At 37.5% G+C, this 26,976-nt stretch overlaps 1 protein-coding gene across 2 annotated transcripts in view; it reads left to right on the top strand.

Moving 5' to 3' along the window:
• Positions 1 to 26,976, top strand: part of ACVR1C (activin A receptor type 1C) — a 74,215-nt gene that overhangs the window by 39,081 nt on the left and 8,158 nt on the right. For both annotated transcript variants that reach the window (XM_008525444.2, XM_070579823.1), the window contains exons 3-8: positions 10,102 to 10,341; positions 15,443 to 15,673; positions 18,265 to 18,432; positions 19,477 to 19,633; positions 21,687 to 21,811; positions 24,173 to 24,303. In XM_008525444.2, coding sequence (XP_008523666.1) covers positions 10,102 to 10,341; positions 15,443 to 15,673; positions 18,265 to 18,432; positions 19,477 to 19,633; positions 21,687 to 21,811; positions 24,173 to 24,303 — 1,052 coding nt within the window. The remainder of the gene's footprint in view (positions 1 to 10,101; positions 10,342 to 15,442; positions 15,674 to 18,264; positions 18,433 to 19,476; positions 19,634 to 21,686; positions 21,812 to 24,172; positions 24,304 to 26,976) is intronic.

The raw sequence follows: 26,976 nt of genomic DNA, 5'->3' as shown, positions 1-26,976 counted from the left end.
ATTAACATTTCAGTTTACCAGAGATTCTTAATAAATTTAAATTTCTGTGTACTTAAGAACATGGCCTCAAAAATAAAGAAAATATTTACAGATCCAGAAGGAGAAATTAAGAAGTTCACAATCTCAGAGGGAGATATTAATACGCCACTGTCTTGGTAATTGATAGAAGAACTAGATTAAAAAAATTAAGACTACGTAAGGTTGAAACATGACTTATAAACAACCAAATTTTTAGAAAATTATAATTTACCAAACCTGAATAATAGTCATATGATTTATTAAAGAACTTGAATCAGTAGTTTAAAAAAAGGGAGTCAAAAATATTCTCGTAAACAAAATTTCAATGCCCAAGAGGCTCTACCAGAAAGTTCTGCTGAACTTTTGGGAACAGATCATTCTTACATAAACTCTTCCAAAACGTAGACGAAGAGGAAAGACTCCTTGACTCATTTTATGCATAACCTTGATATCAAAACCCAACAAAGACAATATCAAAACAGAGATCACAAGCCATTCTCATTCATAAATATGTATGCAAACGTCCCCAGTTTAACCTGGAACCATATAGGAAAAGTGATTCTGGGAACCACAGTACAAAGGTGAGAAAATGATTATTCTTCAAATCAGGATAATGGCTACCCTGGGAGAAGGGATAAGGTGGTGACCATGTCGGGGTATCTCAGAATGGGGGTAAAGGGACATGCAGGTTGAGAGGGGTGGTAATGCATGGGAATTTAGACTTGTTTTTATACTCAATCTATGTATCCTATGCACTTTTCTGTATATTCATTATATTTCACAACAAAAGAAGAATGAAATGTCAAGTTTCAAAGTAATGTTTGAGTATAGGTAAATTTACGGAAGTTACGCACTCTATTAACATCTCAAGTCAGTATTGGAGAGCAGACAGGCTAAGGACATTATTTAACTCTTTCCTCATCAATTCTTACTTGTTTGACTTGTTTTGTTGCAACCATGTTCTTTTTCTAATGAAAAAAATCTAATGGATCAAAGTTTACTATGACTATAAATAAGTGTTTCAAAGCCATCTGGTTTCCTCCAATACCCATTTAGTGGCAGAACCTAGACTTTTAGCTGGTTGTGTGACTGTCCACGCAATGGACAATATTTTCAGTCACTCTTATAGGTAAGTGTGGCCTTGTGACTAAGTTCTGGCTGGTAAGATGAGTGGTAGTGTTTTCCGGAACTTCTGAGAAGACTGATGGAGTCTCGGAGTCATGGAGCCACCCTACTAACAGTGGACTGCCCATCTTTAAGTTTCTTTTGCAAGAAAGAGAAAAGGAAACTTCTATTTGGTTTCTTCTGTTACTTGTAGCTAAACCTAATTCTAAGGAACAAAGAAACAGCAAAACAAGTTATCCAGAGTTCTACCTGCTTGTGGGTTGTAACCAGACCACAGACAGGTTATTTTTGATTTACACAGTTTCTGGAAAAGAAAAGTGGACTTCTTTATAACGTTAAAAATTAAGAGTCTCAATATAAAAATCCAGATATCTGGGTTGTCTTGAAAAATCAGAAGATTTGGCATCCTTGAGGTCACCCTCTTGTTATCAGTTGGTGGAAGCGGAAGTGACTGACTCTTCCATACTGGGCACCGGCTTTCCCTTTCATTCATTCATTCAGTATGTATTGAGCTTATATCCAGTGGCCTAGAGTTCTCGCTATCATTAGTTTAGCATATTTTCTATTTTAGTATAGTTGAGTTATTCTGTTTAATACAATTTTGTATCTTGCTTTTCTCCCTTATTGTTAAAACATGTGACTTTTCCTACATGAAGGATTCACATTTTCTTGCTTGATTCTTTCATGGCTGGATTGCATTTCAGTTTGTAACAGAAATGATTTCGGGTGACTCTAGGTGACATCAGAGAAATGGTCAGAGAAATAGTGATGTCAATAGCACTCTAAAATCATCTATGAAAATTCATCCAGGAGAGGGTCAGGAAACCTGGGCCAGAGATGCTGGTTATTTATAGGGTTAATTTTGATAGCAATTGCTGTTTAGTTCCTGCTTGTGCTAATTACCACCCTTCATATGGAAATAGACTATTCAACAAAAACATTCAAGTTCCAGGTATCTTTGTTCCCATTTTGCTACCCAAACATACAGTGCTTGAAAGGGTAAGTGTAGTAATAATTTCTGGGATTTTTCCTATCAGATTTCAATACACTATTTTAATAATGTTATTATATTTTTGACTGATTCAAATAATTAGTTTAAATAAAGAAAATACATGCACAACATTAAATGTGGGTGCTTTATTAACCTCAGTATAATTTCTGCCTTCCTATTCTGTTCTTAGTTGTGTAGAGAGAAGAAGAAAAATTGATTATTTATATCAGTTAGGGTAGGTGAACAATGCGTATTGATTGGGTACATGTCTAAATTAGATTTTAATTTAAGTCAAACTGAAGGATTACATCCGAAGGAGGATAAACTGCCAAAACATTAGAATAAAATTTATCAAAAATTAATAATTTTAAAGCGTGCAATAATCATAAAAATTGCAGACTCAGATAATGAGTATTATTCTTTTGGAAGTTTAAAAATTTTGTTATCTTCATTCATTTGAACAAATCCATTGTTGTTTCTTAACTTATATGGTTTTCTATTTTAAACATAAATTCATTGCTCTAGTCAGTGGAAGGTGACATCTACATGCTGAGAAATACTCCTAGGACCCCTTGTGGAATTGTTCTGCCATCACATGAACAAATCCATTTATAGCTCATTCTCTGAGGATTCAGGGCACACCTGACAGGTGTGTCAGACAGGGGGATTTTTTTCCCCATGAACTGAAAGATGCTACGATTTTTATATTTTGGAAAGCGCTATGAAATATAAACATACAAAGAAGTCAAACTTGTGCTTTAAAAGTTAAAAATAGGCAGCATTTCTTGTCTCAAGAAACAAGTACACTGATGGCAGTTGTGAAATTTTGTTCGTAGAGATGTAATGGGAAATTGAAAGTAAAATTTATGACCAGTTCTAAATTAAGGATTTTACCTTAGGTAAGCCCCTACTCCTTCAGTTATGTGAATACTATTCCTGTTTACTCAAGTATTTTGGGGGCGACTCTCATGTTTGGGACATTGAGCTGGGTCAAAATATGATTCTCTCACATCAGTCTTTTCTGTGTGAACAAGCTGCTTTGTGTGAATGTGTCAGCTGTGGGAGAATTTATTCTAGCATGATCTTCAGGACAGAGAAGTGTACCTGATCCTTTGTCATCAAGATTTTTAAGAGCTTTCTTGGAAAAAGGCTCTCTGCTGTGAGCTGGAGAAACAGAGAGACAAGATATGGGTGATGCTTCCAAGGAACTTTCTTTTTTCCCATGTGCAAGCTTGGCTTGAGAAGAAAACCTAAAATATTCCTTGAGTAATTATTATCTAGTTTCTTTACAGATATGTATTATTTGAGAATATGTGTTTTGATGACAGATTAAAACTAATCTCTGGGTACATCCCCTGAAATTAAGAAAAACTGATGTAATTCTCAGGAGCCAATTTAAACTCTCCTTTCTATGTTTTATCAGTCTCGTCTCTGCTTCAGTCAAAGTTCTTCAGACCCTTTATGCCAAAGATTATATTCTTCAGTCTATCATTCATATTTCCGTAAAATACAAAAACAGTATTATTATTAAGTTCAGATGCTAGAGGACAACATGAGATCTGAAGCTTCTCAGTGTTCCTCACATACTCCCAGAAAACCAGGCGAACGAGGAAAACTGTCCAGGACGTACTTGTATGTGTGATGCCCCCTGCCTGCTGTACACTCCTGAAATCAAGCCAGACAAAGACAGTGTATGCAAATAGCCACTTAAAGATTGAGCACTGAACAATGAAATGGCCCATCAGTAGCTCATCTGATTCAGTTAAAAGGTATAAATAATTCTCATGTTGTTTCTGTTACTGTCATGGCTTAGTAGAATATCTAGATTAGAAAATATTCTGCTCTTGTCCAGTACTTGATGTCACGTTGATCAGAAACAACCTGATTGACATGCTTATTCTTGCTCTGTGAAGAAGGGAGACCATTTGCTTCTCCGGATGGTGGAACATGTTGGAGGGATCTAACCAAATTAACTTCTACCTGGATTATTCCTGATGACGTTTATAAGGGTCACTGTGAAGAAGTAGGAGGCTAGGACAAACTCTGGCAGGGGCTGGTGGTGGGGAGGCTGCCTGCAAGCAGTGAGTACAGAGTTCCATGGGAGTGTTAGACAAATAAAACCAGTGTTTGCGACTTCGCTCCTTAGACCCATTCTACCTCACGGGTGTGCTTCACACATGTAAGTGCAGTTATGTATTCTTTTATATTGAGCTGATTCATCATGAATGGAACTCTTCATGAGGATCTTTTTCTTATCTCCCATCTCCTTTGCTCTTACATAAAGTTTTCTCATATTTCGCCTTGCAAAGTCGCTTTGGAACTGTTCCCTAGATGGGTCATGTATTCCTTAGTAGATTTTCAGTTCCACAAGGGTGTGGACTGTGCTCCATTTCTCTGACATACCCTCTAGAGAGTTGTTCTCAGTGCAACGTTTTACAAACCAATCCATTTGGTTTCAGTCTTTGAACCAACTTAGTAAAGCAAGAAGAAACCAATTAGACATGTGTTTTCGTTACCGTGAAGCAAATGTTTGAAACGATGGTACCCACGTTTAAGGATGCTTCAAAAATGGCAGGTTAAAGGAGGTTCATCATGAAGATTTGAGAGATTTCTCATTGCTCAAAATGTCACTCTGTTTTTGACAAAAGAAATTATTCCTTTTGAGCTAATTAATGAGATAGCTTTGAATGTCTTAGAGGTAATTTATTCTTTCTTCTTTCAGCTGCACATATTATTTCCACATTTTTCCCCCAGAAACTTGTGAACTAAACAAAAACTCTTTAATTGAAGTCACAGGGTTGTGTCATAGGAGATTTATAGGATATGTGGTTGCACGGTATATCACCACATCATTCAGTTGACCTTGTGGCATTTCCTCGCTGTGTAAGGACAGAAACAGACCCATCAGAAGCATCTCAAGCAACATTGTCTTTTTGGCTGGTTTTTTACCTGAGAACATTTCAAAGCCAGAAACTGGAGAAAGAAATGCTTCCCCTTTTTTGGGGGTGGGGTGAGGAGGCAGTTGGAGACTTGATATTTATACATTCATGGATTCAGCCTTGCCAAATGGTATCTTTTCACTTGAGGAAAATCTTTCATGAAAGGAAGAGGAGTGGTTTTAATGCTAAATCAGTCTGTGGTTTCTTTAGGGATGTTCTGATCCTTTTAAATTTCGCTAGCTACTTGTTCCAGCAGCTTTTGGGAAGGAAGCGCTAACCTTGAAATGTTTCATTAAAATGTGCTTTGTCTGGATGAAGACCTCTGTGTTCTTTATCTGAATTTGTTTTTAAACAGCTGTCCAGCCGATATATGTCTCTTCAGTCACTCTATCCTCAAAGAGGTTCCATACATCGCTCCATAGTCATATCTTAGTTTCTAGTCAGTTGAATGTCATTCAAATATAGAGAAGAAATGTGCCTGTAAGTTGAATGTAGATATACTACTACAAGACTTTTATGTTAGTGTCAGTACGAGTTATTTGAAGCAGTTGGTCAAGTCTGTATCTCCACGTAGTTCCAAGGCTTCTCCTCCTAATAGCGTTTACTAAGGAAATGTAAGTTAAATTAATTTGAAGGTCAAATAAATCTCATACACGTCAATAATTTTTCAGACTTTTAGGAAAGAAAGAGAAGAGGTCAGCAGGGGTGGAAAGATGGGGATCATGCCCACATTTTCTCATCTTTTTCTTTTCGTCTTGAGGAGTTTGCCTCCCTAAAGCCAGAAATAGGAAGTGGCAAGGAGGTAATGGGAGCAGTGAACTGTCCTGGGAGAAGTGGAGGCATCTAAACTGGTTCTGGACTTTATTTGGGCAGTGTCAACCACCATCGCCTTTTACCATCACCAGTTCCCCTCGCGTCTCTAGGGAAACTTGCAAAATTCACAAAAATAAATACTGTCATTTGCAACAACATGGGTAGATCTAGAAGGTATTATGCTAAGTGAAGTAAGTCAGACAGAGAAAGGCAAATACCATAGGATTTCACTTACGCATGAAATCTAAAAAACAAAACAGACGAGCAGACGAAAGAAAACAAAACAGAAACAGACTCATGGATACAGAGAACAAGCTGGTGGTTGCCAGAGCAGGGAGGCATTGGAGGGTGAGCGAAATAGATGAAGAGGATTAAGAGGTACAGACTTCCAATTATAAAATAAATAAGTCATGGGGATGTAATGGACAGCATAGGGAATATAGTCAATAATATTGTAGTAACAGTGTAGTGACAGATGGTAACTAGACTTATCATAGTGATCCTTTTGTAGTTATATAAATACCAAATCACTGTGATGTACTTGTGAAACTAATAGGATATTGTATGTCACTTACACTTCAATAAAAAAATTTTGGAGATATAAACCAATATGTGTTGGAGCCAGGAAGAAGTTATAGCCAAGCATATATTGATGCCATTTTAATAAAGGTATTTTTACAGGTAAAAAACTTTTTTCCTTCTTTCTTCTTTCCTTCCTTTTTCCTTTTCTGTTTTTCCTTTTTTTTAAAAAAAATTTTATCTTCTTAAATTCTTTTGCCGTTCACATGATGTCTTCAGCTGTACAGAATCTTCCACCTCATTCAAGTCGATGCTCCCTTCTCCCTGCCTTGTAAATACTTCCTTCCCCTGTGTTGTCTTGGTTTAATGTATTATAACTTATACAGGGGAGAGATTTGTGAGCTCTGCTCTCACCCATCTGGCCTAGCACTTTTCTCTCTTTTTCCCCATTCTCTTCTATTTAATTCACTAGGGAGTGAAATAACTTGAATTAGCAGTGCAGCACTTCCCAGACCGCACTTGGGATTAACATATCCCCCCATGAAGCTGCTTATTCCATGGAGAACGCATCTCAATTGACACAGACAATCTCAAAAACTGGAAACTATCAAAAAATAAGAGTTCTATGATCAAGAATGTAAAACCTGCCAGAAAAATTAATATGTCATCAAAGGTAACTTATTAAAATGTATTCTTAACTGCACTACTGTCTCCTTCTATCATGACTCATTGGGTGTACATTACAGTTTTTCATTTATCTCCTGTAGAAATTACAATCAACATTTGGTTTCGAAGATAGTGTTACAAATGTTTGCTTTGAAAATTGCTCAGTGTTTAAGGAGCTCTTTCTGGATGATGTCGCTAGCCTTTTTCTAGCTGAGTAATCTTTTTTTCTTACTAACTCATATCAGTAAATTTGTTCACAAAAGTAGAAACATTGCCCATCTGTAATAAACATCCCTGAGTGCAGCAGCCTTCACCAGAGCAGTGTACTTTTATAAATATTATTCTGTTTTCAGGCTTACTGACCTTTTGCCTCTTTATGGGTTGCCATAGTGATGATCAGAGCTCTGCTTAATAGAGCTTTACCAAAATGAAGATAATCAATAAGCTTTTAACTGTAATGTTGATATTGATAGTTCCTGATAATGTATTTCAAAATAAAATTTAGCCATATAAATGTATCAGATAGTGGAATTTTATTTTTAAAAACAGATTTAAATAGATGTTTATGTAAGTTGCAAGTAATTAAGAGCATTGTGGGCTTTCTTTGCATTCCTAGAATACCTTTGTGAGGCCATGAAAATATGAATACAACTTGAAATGTCGATTTGAAAGTTCATTGTCAAATGGGTAATGAAGCTCTTTTATAACAGCAAACGTTACAAGTTGCAGGTGCCATGGTTAATGATTTCTCAAGCAAAGTCAAGTCCAGGAGCTTTTATCTCCTTCTTGTAAGAACTCTCAAGCCCAAGCTGTCCTCAGATGCACCCGTGCGACGTCTAATGCTTTCAGAGGAGTATAAAACACTCAGGAGGAGGAAAGCCGGTGATCTGCCAGAAGTCACCAGGCGAAGTGCAAGAGTGTGGATTGTGTTTGTTTCCAAGGTTCACTCAACACTTTTAAATCTTTTACTCATTGGTAGTAGATAGACTACTATTTTTAGGATTATAGTGAAACTTCTATGAACACATTTTTTGAGGAATTTGATTCTTTTTCCTTTAGAATTAAATAATATTTGTTTTCAAATCATATGTATTCTGGTTGACACATTGTAAGTAATATGTAAATAGATTTACTATAATAAACTCTCTAGGAAGTCTGAGGAATGGCTGATTCACAAGGGCCATTGTCGTTGTCATGAGTGTAGACTCTCAGGTGCAGGCATTATGCTGTTGATTCCCATGCATTGTCTCTAACTCTCACCGTGCCTGTGCAGAGTCAGCGGGCCGGAGGGCGTGCAGTTGTCCCACGGCACAATAGCCACATAGTGAGAAAGTGGCAGCCCACGCTTGGAAGCAGACCTCTCTCTCCAAAGCCTGCTTTCTTCTCCTTCTCCTTGGTGTTTGAGAACCTAAGACTTCAGAATTCTATTCCAATATTCTATCAAATACACCCCAAGGTTTATCAAAACTAAAAATCAACATCCTTGATGGCAGGACTTAGGGATAAAATTAAATTGATGCTGAGGCTGTCTTTAGTGAATGAAAAGAAAATGAACTACGTGCTCACTTCAAGTGTCAAAATAATTTCTTTGAAAAACACAGGAAGTATCTGTCATCACAGGTTTTTCTTGTATCCCCTTTTGTTCTAAATTAAAAAGATTTCTTACATGCAAGGTCAACTTAAAAAAAAAATCTGGCTATATGTGTTTTAAAATTAGAGTCACAAGTTTAATTATATCCTTATGTTATTTGGTTTCAGTGATCATATTTATTTTTCTGAAACTAAATGTCTTATCCCTTACTTATTAAACATAAAACCAGTAGAACCTTTAGTGATTCTCCCATTCAAGAACTACCATTGTAAACACGGCGCATATATTTGGGAACAAAGCAGGCCAAGTTCTTCCGCTCACGAAGCATATGTTCTTGGGAGGGAATCAGATAATAAATAAATGAATATATGATGTGCCAGGTGGTGATAAGATCCAGGAATTAAAATAAAACAGGAAAAGGGTACAGAGAGTGAATGGAGAATGAGAAGGGAGTGCTATTTTAGAGAGTTGTCACCCCACACCATCATGTCTCACCTGGATCATTGCATTCAGTTTCTAATTGGTCTCTTCACTCGTAAGCTTGTGTTACGTGTGTCTATTCACACAGCAGCCGCTCAGAATATAAGTTAGATCTTATCTTTTGCCTGCTGAAAACCCTGCAACAGCTTCTACTTAGAATAAAATTCACAGTCCTCCTTTTAGCCTACCAGACCCCACATGATCTTTCTCTTTTTTACCTCCCTGACCCCATTTCCTTCTATCTTCTCCGAGTTTACTGTGCTCTGGGCACAGGTTGTTCTCGAACACGCTAAACAGGTCCACACCTAGGGCACCTCACCCTTGTTTCCCTGAGAGACTTCTGTTGTTGCTCCCTGGTGCCTCCCCGGAGTGGCCTCCCATGACCAGTCGATGGAAAGTAGCATCTCGCTGTCACTCTGTTTCCTTGGCTTCATTTTCTTCATAGCACTTACCATCCCTTGCGTTTGTATTGCATAGCCATCTTTTTAATGGGTGTATGAGAACATAAGCATCACAAGAGCAAGGATTTGGGCTCTCTCACTCACCACTATATGTCCAGTGCCTCGAATAGTGCTGGCAACATATTGCCAGAACTCAGGAATTATTTGTGGCATGAATGAATGAATGTACTCTAAGGATGGACAGCTGAAAAATGGGGAGAGAGTGGGAGAAAAATCTCAGATGGTTTGGAGGTTTTAAAAAGGATTCTGTATGCTAGTGCTTTCCAAGTTCCTAATTCTGTCTCGTGTTGTCGCCTGGCATAATTATTCCTAGCTACGCCCTAACCTCAATCCCTTTCCCCATCTTTGCTTATAGCACAGAGTCTTTACCAACTGACATAAGTGCATACAGTGTAGCTGCACGTTATAGATGTGAAATTTGGGCGATTGCATTTCCAATTTCTAAAATATTTGAAATGGGTTGATTTATGGTCATGTTCTTTCTTTTTTTAATTAAAGCATCACCAAATGCCCCAAAACTCGGACCCTTGGAGCTGACCATTGTTGTTACTGTGCCAGTTTGCCTCCTGTCCATAGCTGCAGTGCTGACAGTATGGGTCTGCCAAGGCCGACAGTGTACATACAGAAAGAAAAAGAGACAGAATGTGGAGGAGCCCCTCTCTGAGTGCAATCTGGTAAATGCTGGAAAAACTCTAAAAGATCTGATTTACGATGTGACCGCCTCTGGATCTGGCTCTGGTATGTGCCCATTGTCCATTTTTCAGTAAGAAAACTTATTTAAAAATAAATAAAAACAACTTTTAACAAAAAAGGGCCCAAATATTATGAATTCTACTGTTTAAAATGCTTGCTATGGTACATGGTAAATTCTGATATAGAAACTTCTTTTAGGATTTGATGAAGAGAAAACACTGTCATGGCCTGAAGAAGTCTTCTCAATTGCCTTTTATGTTTTAGGCATTCAGACTGTCATTTTCACATGACTTCAGAATTTATTTTTGAAGCAAGAAAGAGTTTCTCTTTTCTCCCCTCTCCCCCATCATAGTTAGTAATAATCATTGTTGCTCTCTTGGTAATGTTTCATGGGTTCAAAAGAGTTACTTTATATAAGCAGTTGAGTCTTGGGGAAAAGATGTTAGTCATGCAAAGTAGTGTTCTTACAGCCCCTTTGCTTGTGGTTATGAAGGTCTTCAGAATCTGTAGGCATCCCCTGGGATGTGTGTGTGAAGTTAACAGGGAGCTGACCCGAAATTAAAATCAAGAATGTGTTCTTAAAGCATAGCAATGGAAGATGAAAGGGAAGCGCACAGCGTTCCTGTGCTGGCTTTTGCTGCTAAGGTTACATAGCACTCTTTTCCTCTTTAATGGAACTCCAGAATCCCTGGTGAAGCAATTCAAAGTACCAGGCTGTATTATGGCCTAAATGAGCGTTTCTCACATCACAAAGCATCTGTGGGCTTTTTGGGTTTCTGGTGACAGAGGAGAGTTTCCTTTGTAATAGCAAACTCTCTGAAATGGCAGAGAGGAACCCTGGTCTCATATATATTTCCAGAAACCCTGTCAGCACGTGGTGTTGCAGAAATAAGAACTAGGGTAAGCCTAGGAGAGCCACTTCAGAAGCTCCTGCATCGCCTCTTGCTTTGGAAAGATCACTAAGGATGATTACCCGAAACAGATTTTGAGGAACTCCCTTGCCCATGGCCTTTAGGAGCCTCCAGGCAGGCACAGTTAACGGGGGCAGATGACAGAGGGATGATAGCATCTATATGAACATCAAATTTAACATGGAGCAGCTTTGGACAGACAAGTATTCCTCGGAAAAGAGAAGCCTAACTACGTCATCCGGGGAGCTCAGACTGCTGCTTCTAGGAGCAAGGTCGCCTCCACTGTCACTGACCAGTTTCAATGGTTACACCACCATTGCACAAATTAGGTGGCACGTTTTCAGAGGAGGAATATTCGGGAGACTATCTCCAAACTGCCAAGTTTATAAAACTGAAATCCAAATTAGATTATTGGATGTAATGTTAGTGTTCTTTATTTAAAACTACAACTTCGTAGGACTCAACACTCTTTCCTCTAGCATTACATTTTGAGGCCTGCTGTGCCCTATTTCTTGAGCACTGGCAACGTTGTGGGCACAGAGAGCTCTGATTTGTGCCAAGTTCCTTGAAACCTCACGTAATTTCTTTAAAAGTTTCGAGTGGCTAAATAGTCATCTATTTAATCCCCACCAAAACGTGGCGGTTCGTCTGAAGATGTCAGGTAGAAATGTGGATTTGGGAGCTACTTCTTGAATATGTTTGAGATGACCAAGGATTTCCCTTTCCAATAAAAGGAATAGAGATTTTATAACTGGAGACTGGATATTTAGTTTAAGAAAGTAGTCCTAAGCCAGGGCATAAAAGAAAAAGTGAATTTTTGGGGTGCATCTTTAATCCTGAAACTGGATTTATTGACTGTTGGACCCTCTCCTTTTTAGATTATTCTGTCTCTTAAAAAGAAAGCTGTAAATGTACCCAAGCATGAAGGATTTCTTTAATGACCAATTTGAAAGGGTTTTAGACACTTTTTCCCGAAGCCAGCTGCATATTTTTAGCAGTGACCACTGGCTGAAAGGAACTCTGTGCTGCCATCCAGAACCCAAGAGGATGGGTCCATCTGCAGCCAGGGTTCTGTCACAGCAGCTCACCCTTGGGGAGGAAGGCAGGCAGCTCTGCTTCCCCTCGGCATCTCTTCGTTAGCCAGTAACCTTAAACGAGAGGCAGCTTTGTCAGATGTTGAGAAACAGAAATTGTGAAGCTTATCCATGACCAGGTCAGGGACAAATTTCAAAGAGACATAATGCCGGCAGGAGAGAAAGTGAACTGTTTTGCTGGGCTTTCTTTGAGAGTGGATTGTGTCTCAGGTGGCTTCTCAGAAACTGGGTAGATGGCGGCTTTCCTCTCATGATATAACACTTCTGACACCGCTGAGAGGTGCCTTTCCATCTGAAAGGCATCAGCTTCTACAACTCCTGTAAAAAAGAGTAAAACGAACCTACAAAGGGAAGGAAAGTCCATGGATCTTCAAAAGAAAGCTCTAAGTGTATAACACAAGAATTGGATTATTTGGGGAGGTTGCTTTCAAAGATACCAAAGCACCTTTCTTTTTTTTTTTGAGGAAGATTAGCTCTGAGCTAACTACTGCCAGTCCTCCTCTTTTTGCTGAGGAAGACCGGCCCTGAGCTAACATCTGTGCTCATTTTCCTCTACTTTATATGTGGTACGCTTACCACAGCATGGCTTGCCAAGCGTTTGTACCATGTCCGCACCCAGGATCCGAACTGGTGAACCCCGGGCTGCAGAGAAGTGGAACGTGCGAACTTAACTGCTGCGCCACTGGGCCGGCCCCCTGAAGCACCTTTCATTGACTTTTACTGTCCCAACCTAATTGCTGTGCTGAGTCCCTTAGATGCTGTCATCTTACTTCTGTCTATGGTCTGTGGCATTGATCACGTGCTTGATCAATTTGTGGTTTGAAAACATCGGCTTGTCTAGGTCACTAGCCAGTTGTTGTTTGGTTGTGGTGGTTGGTGGTGATGTTTTTGTGAGTGTGTGTGCAAGATGGGGGCGGGAGGGAGAGATTAATATTGCGATTTGGCCTAATAATTGTTAGTACAACTTTTATTGTGTGGTCAAGTACTAAAAAAAAAATTGGCTCTAGCTACAAAAATAGCCCGTATGGTTTGCTGCTAGAAATCTGCTCAACAGAGGAAGACTGCAGGCATACCTGTTGGATGATGAGAGAGCAAAAGTTTGAACTAAGGACCAGTGTTTTAGTTGCAGGTCTGCCTCTCGCTAGCAACATATTCCCAGGCAAATCTTTGATTACCTTGGGGCCCTAATTTTCTCATCTCTAAGATGATAAAGTTGAACCAGATGATCTCAGGAGAACTTTCTGGCTGTGGGGCTCTGTGACTAATTGTTGAGACCCATAATAGCAAACTTACAGTCTGCGCTTATTTAGCCATGGTGGGTGGTTCTCATGAAGCTGAGAGCGTGTGCATAAACCGTGGCTCATTTCAGGAGGGGAGGCCGAAGTCTGCAGGAGCTTCCAGGGCTGTTGCTATGAGGGTTTCCCAGCCATCTGAGTGCAATGACAGTAACTAAACATGACTTTCCAGAATAAATTTATACTGTGACCCCTTTAACTATTTTCCCTCTAATTATAAGAGTAGTAAATACCCATTGTGGAAATTAAGAAAATGTACAAAATTAGAAAGAAGCATATCACAGTTCACCCTGATTCCACTAAATAGAAGTCACTGTTATGGCATTTAGCATATTTCCTTTTCAGTCTTTTTCCTGAGCATATTTTGAATAGCTAGATACACTTATTTAGATGGATAGAATTTACCATAATGTTTTCATTTCACATTCTAGCAAAAGTAATTTCTCATGTCACTAAGAAATACCTCTTCAGGGCCAGCTCCAGTGGCCTAGTGGTTAAGTTTGGCGCACTCTGCTTCGGTGGCCCAGGTTCAGTTCCTGGGTGCAGACCTACACCACTCGTCTGCCAGTGGCCATGCTGTGACAGCGGCTCACATACAAAAAGAGGAAGATTGGCAGCAGTTGTTAGCTCTAAGTAATCTGTCCTAAGACATAATATTAAGGGCTAACCATTCCTGAGTAAGTAATATGCCAGATCCTGTGCTAGGATTTTAATATTAAGCTTATTAATTCTCACAGTATCCCTATGAGATAGGTAATATAATTATCCCCAGTTTTTCAGACAAGGAAGCTAAAGCTCAGACAAGTTCAGAAACTTGCCTATGGTTACTATGTGGCACAACTGAAATTTGAGCCCAGGTCTTTCTTTTCTGTGCTCTTAGTCTCTGCATTATATTTAACAATTTTTCTATTATCTGACACTTTTCTTTATTTTTCCATCAATAATAATAATATATTAAACTTCTCTCTCCCTCTCTTTTTTTTTTTTTTTTTGCTGAGCAAAATTAGCCCTGAGCTAACATCCATGCCAATCTTCCTCTCTTTTTTAGTATGTGGGCTGCCAGCACAGCACGGCTGCTAACAGAGCAGTGTAGGTCTGTGCCCAGGAACCGAACCTGGGCTGTTAAAGCAGAACATGCTGAATTTAACCACTAGGCACCTGGGGCTGGCTCTAAACATTTTGACATAAATTTTTCTGCATTTTGCATTATATCTTTAGGATAGAATTCTAGAGGTGAAGTTATTGGCTCAAAGAATCTAAATATTCTACCCTGAATATATTTTCTTGAATATATTGAATATTCTTTTATTCCACAAAAAATATTTATTTGATATTTTCTATGACTGGATCTTGCCTTTAGTGTAACATGTTCACCCCACTTGATCACTGAGTTTGATTCTTCACTTTCCAATTTTAATTTGTTTTTAAAAAAACTCGCAAAGAATTCTTCTGCCTTCCCAGTTGTCCTAGGAGCCATCCAGTTGATTTTAGAGGCCAACGACATGTATTTTTTGAACTTTTGTGTATTTGGTAACCTCCCTGGCTTTAATGAACAAATCAGAGAGACTTGTAGCAATTCTGGAAAACCAGCTATCTGCAGCAGCAGGCTGTGTTCAAGAAATTTTTATTTATGAATATGAGAAGAGAAATTCATATTAAGAATTTGGAGTATTTTTTTGAGCATGGCCTGACATTAAAATTTGGCATAAAGGTGCTTATTTCTTCACAATTGGTAAAATTATTAAAGTGCTTAAATGTTTGCTTTTTCTATGAAAATAATAGTCATCATGACAGTTCTTTTCTGGCACTTGTTTTTAATCATCAATGCCATCTTTTCTTTGATTAGGTCTACCTCTGTTGGTTCAAAGAACAATTGCAAGGACGATTGTACTTCAGGAGATCGTAGGAAAAGGGAGATTTGGTGAGGTCTGGCATGGACGATGGTGTGGGGAAGATGTGGCTGTGAAAATATTCTCTTCCAGAGATGAAAGATCTTGGTTTCGCGAGGCGGAAATTTACCAGACGGTTATGCTGAGACATGAAAACATCCTTGGTTTCATTGCTGCCGACAACAAAGGTATTTTCAATCTCGTTGGGTTCAGCAAATAAGATATTCTGTCTACTATCAGATGAGAATGAATAATCTCTTTGTTTAAATAAAATCTACGTAAAAGCCTGATGCATTTACTCAGGAACGAAAATGCTTTTCTCTTCTCTGCAGATAAATGTGCATAACCGTACAATAAAGCAGGGCAAATGAGTGATATAAAATCATGATGATGCTGTATAGCCAGGTTGATATTTAAAATATTTGATGACTGGTATGGCATAGGAACTAACCAATCAGAATAGAAGCTTCAGGGGGAACAGAGTCCTGGGAGCACCCTACTCTGTTAGGTTTTACCGCTTTAGTTGGTGGGTCATGAAGAGATTTAGAGGCATCTTGGGGGCAGGGAGAGGGGTGTCGCTTTGGGTGTCTAGGGCAGAGGAATGTCATTGGGAGTTTTGTATAGTAGCTGTTAACCAACCAAGATGGAAATATTTCAGTATTTTAATAACTGGTGTAGACACATGAGTGAGTGCTATCTGAATAGTCACCTTTGCCAGGACTTTCCTTTCCATCTACATAACAGGCTTCAACTCCTGGACTCAAGTTTTCTGTGAACATTATCAGAATGGTGGCAAGCAAGACAATTTTAGTGAAATTTTCTGTTAATGTACTTTGAATCTGATTTACATCTTGAGGTTTAACATTAACAACCCCAAACAGTATTACTTTTTGAGTTTCATGGAGCGAGACACAGCATCAACGTGTGATATTTAAATCCATATTCATAAAATATTGTATATATGCCTGAATAACCTGAGGCTGGATATAAAGTTTGTGGATATCCCATGTTCTCCTTCTTCTTTTCACATGGCTTTTACTCATTTGACTTTAGGTCCTTTAGAGAGAAACACGGAACAAAAGTGAGAAAAATTTGATCCAGTCTATTTTTTTGTTTGAATTAGTGATACTCATAAAGAACTTTGGTGAGGCAGAGATTGTAAGCTCTATCTAAAACACGAATCATCTATGGATATCAGGGACCCACCATTACCTATGAAAATTAAAAATATGATTGTTTTTGTCTAATATAAGCTTGATCATGAAAGTATTCATTATTACTTAGACGGCAAAAGAGATGCTTAGCATTATCGTACATTTTGGCCGGAATAATGTGTGCTGATGACTTGTCTTTTCTGATTTGCTAGACAGAAACAGACTAAAGCCAAGGCGAGCTTAAAAAGAAAAGATTCTTTCCAAATTCTTAACTATATGTACTTTGAAAATATATCCAGACTGTTGAAAATGAGATATTTCTTATTAAGCTGTTAAGAACTTTTTCTTTTCCTTCCTGAGATTGCGCTGAACTGCTTACTGGTTAAATTAATAAGCAGTGTTGTCAAGCAGTAACGACTGTGGTTATATGGGTCATCTTGGCGGGGCTAATTCACTCATGACACTTGTTGGATTATAAACAGTATGCACAAGAGAGATCATCCTTGGTTTTCTCTTCTTCAGTCAACCGGTCTACCTCTGCCAATGGTTTACTTGTCAGTGGCTTTGTGCATGATTCCAAGTAGTCTCTAATATCGCTTTCATCTTCATGCGTTTATGTATCTTTTTGCAACATTTGCAGTTTCGCTCTTTAGTCAACTGTCTGACAGAAACATTGATATGAGAGGGCAAAGGTAGTCACTGATGTTAAGCAGGGAGAGAGGGGTGAGTAAGGGTTAACTTTGTATATGGTGAGTTTATTAGTGAACTTTATCATGTTATGTTGATTTGCATTGCTAGGAAATGTTATCACCACCCAGTTTTGGAAATTAAATATTTAGATAGCAAGGAGTTCTTGTTCATAAAGCACTAGGTAGAAAAATTCCTTAGCAAATATTTATTATGGTTTCCTTTCTCTGCGTGTCAGAACTGGTTAGGACTGCCCAGGGCTATTGTAGACACCTTATCGCAAAAGCTTAAACCAGCTCTAGGGGCTATAATACCTAGAGAAATTTTAGGCTAAATTCTCTTCTGCTAAAAGTCTTTTATAAGCTGGATCCACTTTTGGTTAAATGAGATAAGTTATTTGATAATGTCTGGTAATTGTGTTTGTCTCTTACTATAACCTTTAGGGAAAATCATCAACTTCATATTTTGAAAGGTGAATAACATGAACATTCTTGGAGTGTAAGAGTTTTTGTGCTACTTTGTGTAATTTGTTATATTTCTGTTTTTCATTGATACAATCTTTCTTAAAAGCTCAGGAGTAATTTATAATCCAAGACTGAGCCCAAAAGCATCTCTCAGTAGTTTCTCCTACAATGTGGTTGCTATCACCAGCAGGTATTGATGTAGAGGGAGTGAGAAAGGAGCTGTTCAGTTAGAATCACTGTCTCACAGCTTTCTGTAACTATGATGGGTGCGTTTGAGAAGTTCTAATATGTCAGCATCGTCAGGAATTCACTGAGAATCTTTGCTTGACTCACTTGGACCGTAAACTTTATCACTGAAGGAATTCACTTTGCCTTGTTAACAATACAGATTTACTTTAAAAAAACACATTTTTAAAAGTGTTTGGCTTCTTTCTCAATGTATATTTATAGCAACAAAATAATTTTTTCTGTTAGATAATGGAACTTGGACTCAACTTTGGCTTGTCTCCGAATATCATGAACAGGGCTCCTTATATGACTATTTGAATAGAAACATAGTGACAGTGGCTGGAATGATCAAACTGGCCCTTTCGATAGCTAGTGGTCTGGCCCACCTTCATATGGAGATTGTTGGTACACAAGGTATGTTTTTATTTCTAATGAATGTTAATTTCCTTGAATATGAGGACAGAAACACTAGGTTGTATGTTAGTGTTCAGTTGTATTTTAGTTTATTACAAACAATTATCAAATGTAAAGAAATGCTAAAGGTACTTTATAAAGCTGAAGATTTTGCCGTGATACAGCCAACTCTCATCTACATACTCCTCATTTGGTATATTACCCATAATAATATTTTTATTCCTAGTGCCTCCACCTTTGTCATTTGGCACTTATACTTGGGATATTGACTATATTAGAAACTAAAATTGAGAAATTTAAAAATATTTATTAATTTACATAAAATAATTAACCAAGTAAATGTTAACATAAATATTATAGTTTAAAAAAATTACATAGCTTTTTGTAATACAAAACCCAATCTAGTGAAGGTAATGGTTTTGTTTTACATTTTTCAAATCTCTTTAATGTCTGGATTTTCGTGTCTGTTCTTTATTCACTTGTTTCCCATATTGTTGTTTTGGCTGAAGTATGTGAAGAAAAAGTGATATCACACAGATATGTGGTTGGAAAATAGTCTCAAGGACCCCTGGAGATGTTTGGGCCACATTTGAGAACTGCTGATTTAGGGTAGTAGAAATTTGAAACTTGTTTTCTGAGAGTATTTGCCATGTTCTTATGTGGACAAAGCAATCTTAATTCTTTCCTTATTCATTCAACAAATATTTATTAGTGACTACTAAATGTCATCTAGTGTTCTCAGCATTGGAGGCGTGGCGATGAGCAAGACACAGTCACTGCCTTTATGCAGCTTATAGTCTAGCTGGGGGGGACAGATAACTAAACATGCATGTGAATGAACAAGATAATTTAGATAGTAATAAGAGCTATGAAGAAGGCAAAATGGGATACTCTGTTGGAGAAGGACTTGGGGTTGGAATGGTGGTGAGAGAAGACCTTTTTTAGGAGGTAACATTTGAGCCAAGTCTTCAAAATGACTCCTTTTGGAGAGTCAATCTTCAGTAACAAACAAAAAACAGAATGTGCTTTTCTTCTGTTTCATAGGTAAACCTGCTATTGCTCATCGAGATATAAAATCAAAGAATATCTTAGTGAAAAAATGTGAAACTTGTGCCATAGCAGACTTAGGATTGGCTGTGAAGCATGATTCAATACTGAACACTATCGACATACCTCAGAATCCTAAAGTGGGAACCAAAAGGTAAGATGACTAACTTTGGTAGCATACTAAGACTTATGACTACCCCATAAATATGAATGCCTGGGATGTGGGGAGAGGGGGTGGGGCAGGTAGGTCCGAATGGGAAATCATTAGGCCCAAGAAAGCAAGAAGGCTTCTCTGTGTCGTTGATAAGTCAATGGCACAATGGTTGTGAAGCAAGGAGAGTTGGCATTTTGGTCATATAGACAGTATCCATTTGAGTGGGGAATCCAGTGAAGAGGAATGGAGGAAGAGACGGTGATGTATTTTTTTAGTGTGCTATGTTCTGAAAATACATTTTCCTACAGATAAGAGAGAAGAATGTCAGCAGTGTATAACTCCTCCAAATCCTATATACCTCATAAATGAACTGAAACTCAGGGCTCGTTCTATGTGTTCAGGTTCTAAACAACTGGTACAGAATCAATATATTGGACTAAGAAAGGGACTCTGTGTAATAAAATACATATGTATGCTATTGTGTTCTCTAATATTTAGAAATGTTATATAACAGTTTTTGTATTTACCTGTACTTGTGCTTATTGTTGAATCTCTCAAACTGATGTGTATTAAGATAATATGAGTTTGCACACAATTCTCACTTTCAAAGAACAGAATCTCTGAGGGTTAAGAACAAGCATGATATAAACAGAGCAAACCTTTACACATATATCAGGACAGGCCCATTAATAATGGGAGCTCTGGTGTTTTTATGTTATGGCCAGCCAGTGACCATATGGCCAGCATACTTCCATTTCTTTTTATTTGAATTTCAGGCTCTGTACTGCTTTGGCATAATTCCAGGGTACTTGACCTTGAAATCAGAAAACAACCAAAACATTTTCCTGGAGTTGTTAAAGGCTTTTGAGAGGAATTTCTAAGCTGGTATAGTTGGCCTCAGCCCTGTTTAAGATTCCAAGCTAGGGGCCGGCCTGGTAGCACAGCGGTTAAGTGCACACGTTCCGCTTTGGCGGCCTGGGGTTCGCTGGTTTGGATCCCGTGTGCAGATGTGGCACCGCTTGGCAAGCCATGCTGTGGTAGGCATCCCATGTATAAAGTAGAGGATGATGGGCATGGATGTTAGCTCAGGGCCAGTCTTCCTCAGCAAAAAGAGGAGGATTGGCAGTAGTTAGCTCAGGGCTAATCTTCCTCAAAAAAAAAAAGAGAAAGAAAAAGATTCCAAGCTAGTCCTTCTGAGTCTTTCACTTGGTTCGATGGGAGGATTTAATGAGGCCCTAGGAATGCTTCAGGACAGTTTGTTCAAACTGGGTGGCTGTAAGGCACCTCTTCTTTTCCCAGTAAAAGGGAAGTCTTAACTTGCCCATTTGATGGTCCCCACTTTAGAGACCCTCAGGGAAGCCTTAGATGTCAGAGTCCTTCCGAGGATCTAAAATTTGTAAAAGAGTTTGGGAGAGGGTTGCAACCTCACCTCAATATTCTGGGAAATGTCCTCACCTCAATATTCTGGAAAATCCTCAAAATCTCCCTAGGACAGCTAGATTCACTCAGGTCCCATGGTCTGTAGATTTCTTTGATTTACTTCTATTCAGACAAGGCTGTCATTTTTGGGGGAGCCAATATTTAATATGTATACGTTTCTTGGAGCCAATGCATAATAAAATTGTTCATTCAGAGAAGATATTTAGGGAATGCTGCTGAGCGCTGTGTTGGAGTGCTGGGCCCATCATGATGAATAAAACCTGCTCTTTGCCCTCAAGGAACTTTCTGTGGCAACAAACTCCTGGTGGAAATTGAGTTCCATCTCTCCTATTGAGTTCTTTGCTTACTGAATTTCCCTCCAGCTTGTACTTTCTAAGTATTTGGCTCCTGGCGCATGTACTTTAACACAGAGTAGGCTGACCTCTAGCTCTATTTAAAATGTTTTCTATATTATGGTTGTTGAGTCAGTAACTATGTTATTAAATTTTATTATAGTGGCTTAAATTGATGTAAGCTATCTTAATTTATATTTTGTATCAGGATTTATTAAGATTGTGTTTTCCTGGACTACTATAAATCTTATACAGAATCTGAAATGTGCCTGTTTTTGAAGGTATATGGCTCCTGAAATGCTCGATGATACAATAAATGTGAATATCTTTGAGTCCTTCAAACGAGCTGACATCTATTCTGTTGGTCTGGTTTACTGGGAAATAGCCCGAAGGTGTTCAGTTGGAGGTAAGATTTAGAAACAGTCTTTGTGTCAGCCTTTCCTTGATGCTGCGAATATAAGATAGGATTTTCTATCTTTTTTTTTTCGTAAGCACTATATTGAATCATTTCTTAATATTTAAGAAAATACTTTTAGGTACTATCTTTCCAGTGGCAAAAGTGGGGCATCCTGCATATAACGGAGATTTTATATTATGATTACTGCTTAGGTGAGGTGACAGTTCTCCTGATAATTCTGGTTTCCATAACAATACCTTGCAAAGCGCTTGAAAATTTTCTTATTTGAGTTTGAATGCAGTTAGCTATATTCCCTACTTTATACCAGAAATGAAACCCAAAGAAGTCAAATGACTTGCCAAGGCCACCGGACTTGAATTGAAGTCCTGGTTCATAGGCTGGTTCTCAGGCTTTTCTTTCCTGTGATGGTGAATGTGTGGGGGATAAAGTGGAGGGCAGAGCTGAGCACAGACTGACTTCCTGACTCTACTGCTCCCGGCAGTTTAGAGATTAATAATGAGAGGAAGAGTTTGAGAGGATGAAGTCCTACAAATGCAGTCTGGTGAAATTGTTGCATCAGTGGAGAAACGTTAAATACTGGTAGAAAATGGTTTGGAGTTTTCACTTTCAAGTGAGACAGACTTAGGGCTCAGCCTTGGCTCAGCAGCTTCCTGAATGTCTGTCTTAAGGAAAGTTACTTGGTCTCACTTTCCTCATCTGTAAAATGAAGATGATAATAAAGCCAACCCCTTGGGCTTTGAGGATTTAATGAATTAATTCAGTTAATTTATGTAACGTTTTTAATACAGAGCATGCTCAGGTTAAACTTTCAATAGCAGCTGTTATTATTAAATCGCTATCAGTTTTTGTGTTTTGTATTTGGCCTTGAGCTAACATCTGTTGCCAGTCTTTCTCTATTTTGTATGTGGATTGCCCCCACAAGATGGCTTGATGAGAGGTGTAGGTCTGCACCCAGGATCTGAACTCACAAACCCTGGGCTGCTGAAGTGGAACACGTGAACTTAACCACTACACCACTGGGTCAGCCCCACATCAATCTCGTTTTAAAAAAATGAAAATCTTACAAGGTTAAAATTGTATTTGAATGAGAAAACATACTTTTCCCCTTTATTCATAGATGAGATAGTAAGGCATTAGGAAGATGAAACTATTCATAGAATAGAATTATGTGGTGTGGAACATGGCTTGAATTCCAGATCTGCCACTTACTAGCTGTGTGATCTTGAGCAAATGCATGACACACTTTGTCCCTCAGTTTCCTCATTCTGTACAATAGGGACAGTATGGCACTTTCTTTAGTCAGTGGTTTTGAGGACTAATTAGTTAAAATAAGTAAAGGGCTTAGGACAGTGCTTATTAAATAGCAAGATTCAAACATGTTTGCTATTATTTTTTAAAATTTCATATTGATATATGTTTAGATTTGCTTTTAGGTTTTTGTCCTTCAATTTTCTTCAACTGTTGAAATAGTAATTTAGTTAACATGATTTGAAGTTTATTTTCTAATATTATGGCATATCTTAAATATTTTAAATTAAAAGGACTGTAGTTAATTCAAATGATGTTATAAGGAAATGTTCAAATTCGAGTGATATTCTGATAATTGAGGTCAAGTCTTTGTCTATGTCTTTGAGACTCTAAATCTTGACCTTCATGCTGAACTATCTGTCTTCAAATACCTTTGGCTGCTTCTTTGGAACATTCTCGGGTGCACTGGTTCTAAAATCTAAATAAGAAACTCAGCTTTTAAGAGATCGCCTAACAATTTTCAAAAAGAGAAAGCTATTTTGTTTTGAAAATGTTAATTAATAGAGAAATATACTTCATTCACAGAGGAATGAGGCCATGCTACAAATTTTGCAATTACACAATATTTTTGAATTGCACAACGGCATTTTATGTAAATCAAGATTTACGTAATTTTCATAATATAAAATTCTATTTTGTACAGTTATTTAAAATTATATAGATGTAATATATTTACATAAGAAATTAAGTATATGTAATACATAATTATATAAAATATATTTTTATAGTTATATAAATATAAATGTTATAAAAATAATTATATAAATGATATATAAAATAATTGCATATAATTTTGTTTTATATAATTGCAAAATTATATAAATTTTCATAATATAAAATTTCATAAACATATAATAACTATTCAACTGAGTGCTTTAAACTTATATCTTTGGTTTTATAGTGATTCTTAATTTTGATAAACCTGACTTTCCAGTTTCCCCGGGTGCCACCTGTACCTAGAAGACATAATTGGTATTAGTTTGAAATAAGCATCTTTGTTTTTATTCACACTGGGAAATTTATTATGCAAATTTCTTATAGGAATTGTTGAGGAGTACCAGTTGCCTTATTATGACATGGTGCCTTCAGATCCCTCAATAGAGGAAATGAGGAAGGTTGTTTGTGACCAGAAGTTTCGACCGAGTATCCCAAACCAGTGGCAAAGCTGTGAAGTAAGGCTATATTTTTATGTATATTTTTTCAATTATAATTTTTAGGTAACTATCAGGGGAGATTTTCAGAGACCGTATAGTTCTTTTCTCTTAATCCAGGCATCCAGTTCCTTTCATATACAGTTATTTGCCACATAACAATGTTTCGGTCAATGATGGATCACATATATGACAGTGGTCCCTTAAGATTAGCACCATATAGCCTAGATAGTGTGGTAGACTATACCACCTAGGTTTGTTTAAGTACACTCTATGATTTTCACACAATGACAAAACCACATAACGACGCATCTCTTAGAACATATCCCCGTTGTTAAGCGGTGCATGACTGTATGTGGGTATATGTCTTTGTATGAGTCTTCAGAAGGATTTTATTCCCTTTAGCTGTGTGTATACATAGTGCTAAGTTTTGTGGCAGTAACAAACGCTGACATCTCAGTGACTTTACTTAACGTGACTTTATTTCTTGCTGTGCGAAGTCCTTTACAGGTTAGGCAACTTTCAACAGCGTCTGTGTTCTCTGTGATGATTCAGTAATCCAGGTGACTTTGATCTTGGATTGCTGCTATCTCAACACACAGTTTCCAGGTGTCTAGATCAGCAGAAGAGAGGAGCTGGAGGGTCACACACTGCCTCTTTAATGCTTTGGCTCCTTGTGACTCACATCACTTTCACTCAGGGTTTATAGATCAGAATCAGTCCCACCGTGCCATCTGACTCTAAGGTGGCTGGGAACTGTGGAGAACACAGGCGTATTTGGTGGATAGTCAATGTCTGTGCCGCACAGAGTATTACAATTTCAATCATCCTTATAGTCAATAAATTATTCCTACTCCCTAACTTGCTGAAGTTTGAGCTTATTCTCTCACAGCAGAGAAGTTTCCTCATGGCAGGGCCCACTGTTGTTTATTTCTTCACCCCCATTGACACATGTAGTAACCATCATATAGTAGATACACCATAAATGATTATCGCAGTGGTTGTTCTGCCCTTACATGAAGAGAGAGACTTTTCTAGCTCCCACAAGAAGAAAGAAGGGAAGGTGGGGGAAAGACTATAAACCATCTAAATAAGTCCAGAACTACTTTAATCTCCTCCATCCCAGTTATTACTCTGTACCTTCTGCCATAGTTAAATATAATGCTTGAGGTCTTTTTTTAAGTGACATTTTTAGTTTGATTTTGTCATAGGGATTATTATATACAGTTACTTTTTTTCTTCACCTTTTCCCCTTCTTTGTGTTTCACTCAACTCTTTTTCTATTTATCTCTTGGTATTCCTATTTTGTATAGATATCTTAACTACATACTTATTTTAGAAGCAGAATTTGAGGCACTTAGAACCAAATTGAAATTAAATTAAATTCTTTTCTAATATTAATAATTTCATGCATATAAAACAATTTATATATACATTACATAATATAGTACACAATAACATATGTGTAAAGTTTAAAGTATAATATATAAAGTATAAGAATAAATTGAAAGCCAGTGAATTCAGTCCCAAGTTTTAAAAATAGAACATTTCCAGTACCTTTGAAGATTCCTCACCCCTGTGAGAGGTTACTATTATAGTTAATCATTTATTATTACCTTGCTTTTCTTTAGAATTTTAGAATTTTGCCATCTATATATATATACTGAAAAATATATTGCTTACTTTTGTATATCATGAAACATATTACGGAAACCTACTATTGATATTCTTCTTAAAATTATTTTCATTTTCCCTTGTATATGTACAGCTGTATCTGTTCATTTTCGTTTCTTGTAGTATTCCATTGTATGGATATAATACAATTTCTTTTTCTACTCTGTTGACTGTCATGTGTGTGATTTTTAGTGTTTTAAAACAATGCTGCTATACATGTGTGTGCATGGAAAAGTTTCTTTAAGGCATAAAACTTTAGATCTTTTGGGGTGTCCACATAGATGATCATATCTGCAAATAATGAGAGTTTTGGGAGCAGTCCCCATGCCTTTTCTTTCTTTCTTATTGCAGTTTCTAGCTCTCCCAGTATAATGTTGCCTGAAGGTAGTGATATTGACTATCTTTGTTTTGCTTCTGAAAGTTTTGTATGTTTCATCTCTGAGTATGATGTTTGCTGTAGGTCTTGTTTGTAAGAACTTTAATTACATTAAACAAAAGCTGACTCTGATAAAGCTTTCTCCCTTTCTATGAGGTGATGATAGGACATTTCTGCTGTAGTCTCTCAAGCTGATGAATTGCATGTATAGATTTTCCACTGTTAAAGTAATCATGCGTTCCTGAAATAGATCTAACAATTTTTATGTGATCAATTTTGTACATTGCTGATATATGCAATTTTTGTCCATTTTTGCCCGGTATTTTAATTCTATCTTGTTTTGTATTAATCCCATGTATTAGATATTAGTATGATTTTATACCATCGCTGTCTGTTTAGACTTATGAATATGTTTATCATTTTCTTTGTTCAACATTCCTTTTTAGCTCTCAGAGCTTCCTTTTAAGATCATTTTCTGACTTCCTGATATGTATCTTTTAAATGTATTTTATTTAAATTGGTTTTCCAGTGGGGATCTAGTGGTTGTAAGTTGTTCCAGTGTTTGGCTATCTGAAAATGTCTTTATTTTGTCCTCAATCTTGAACAAATAGTTTATCTGGGCACACAAATTTAGGTTCACAGTT

This window comes from Equus przewalskii, chromosome 17 (genome assembly GCF_037783145.1).
Source record: "Equus przewalskii isolate Varuska chromosome 17, EquPr2, whole genome shotgun sequence".
Lineage (NCBI taxonomy): Eukaryota > Metazoa > Chordata > Mammalia > Perissodactyla > Equidae > Equus > Equus przewalskii.
This window is presented reverse-complemented; position numbering and strand designations above follow the sequence as displayed.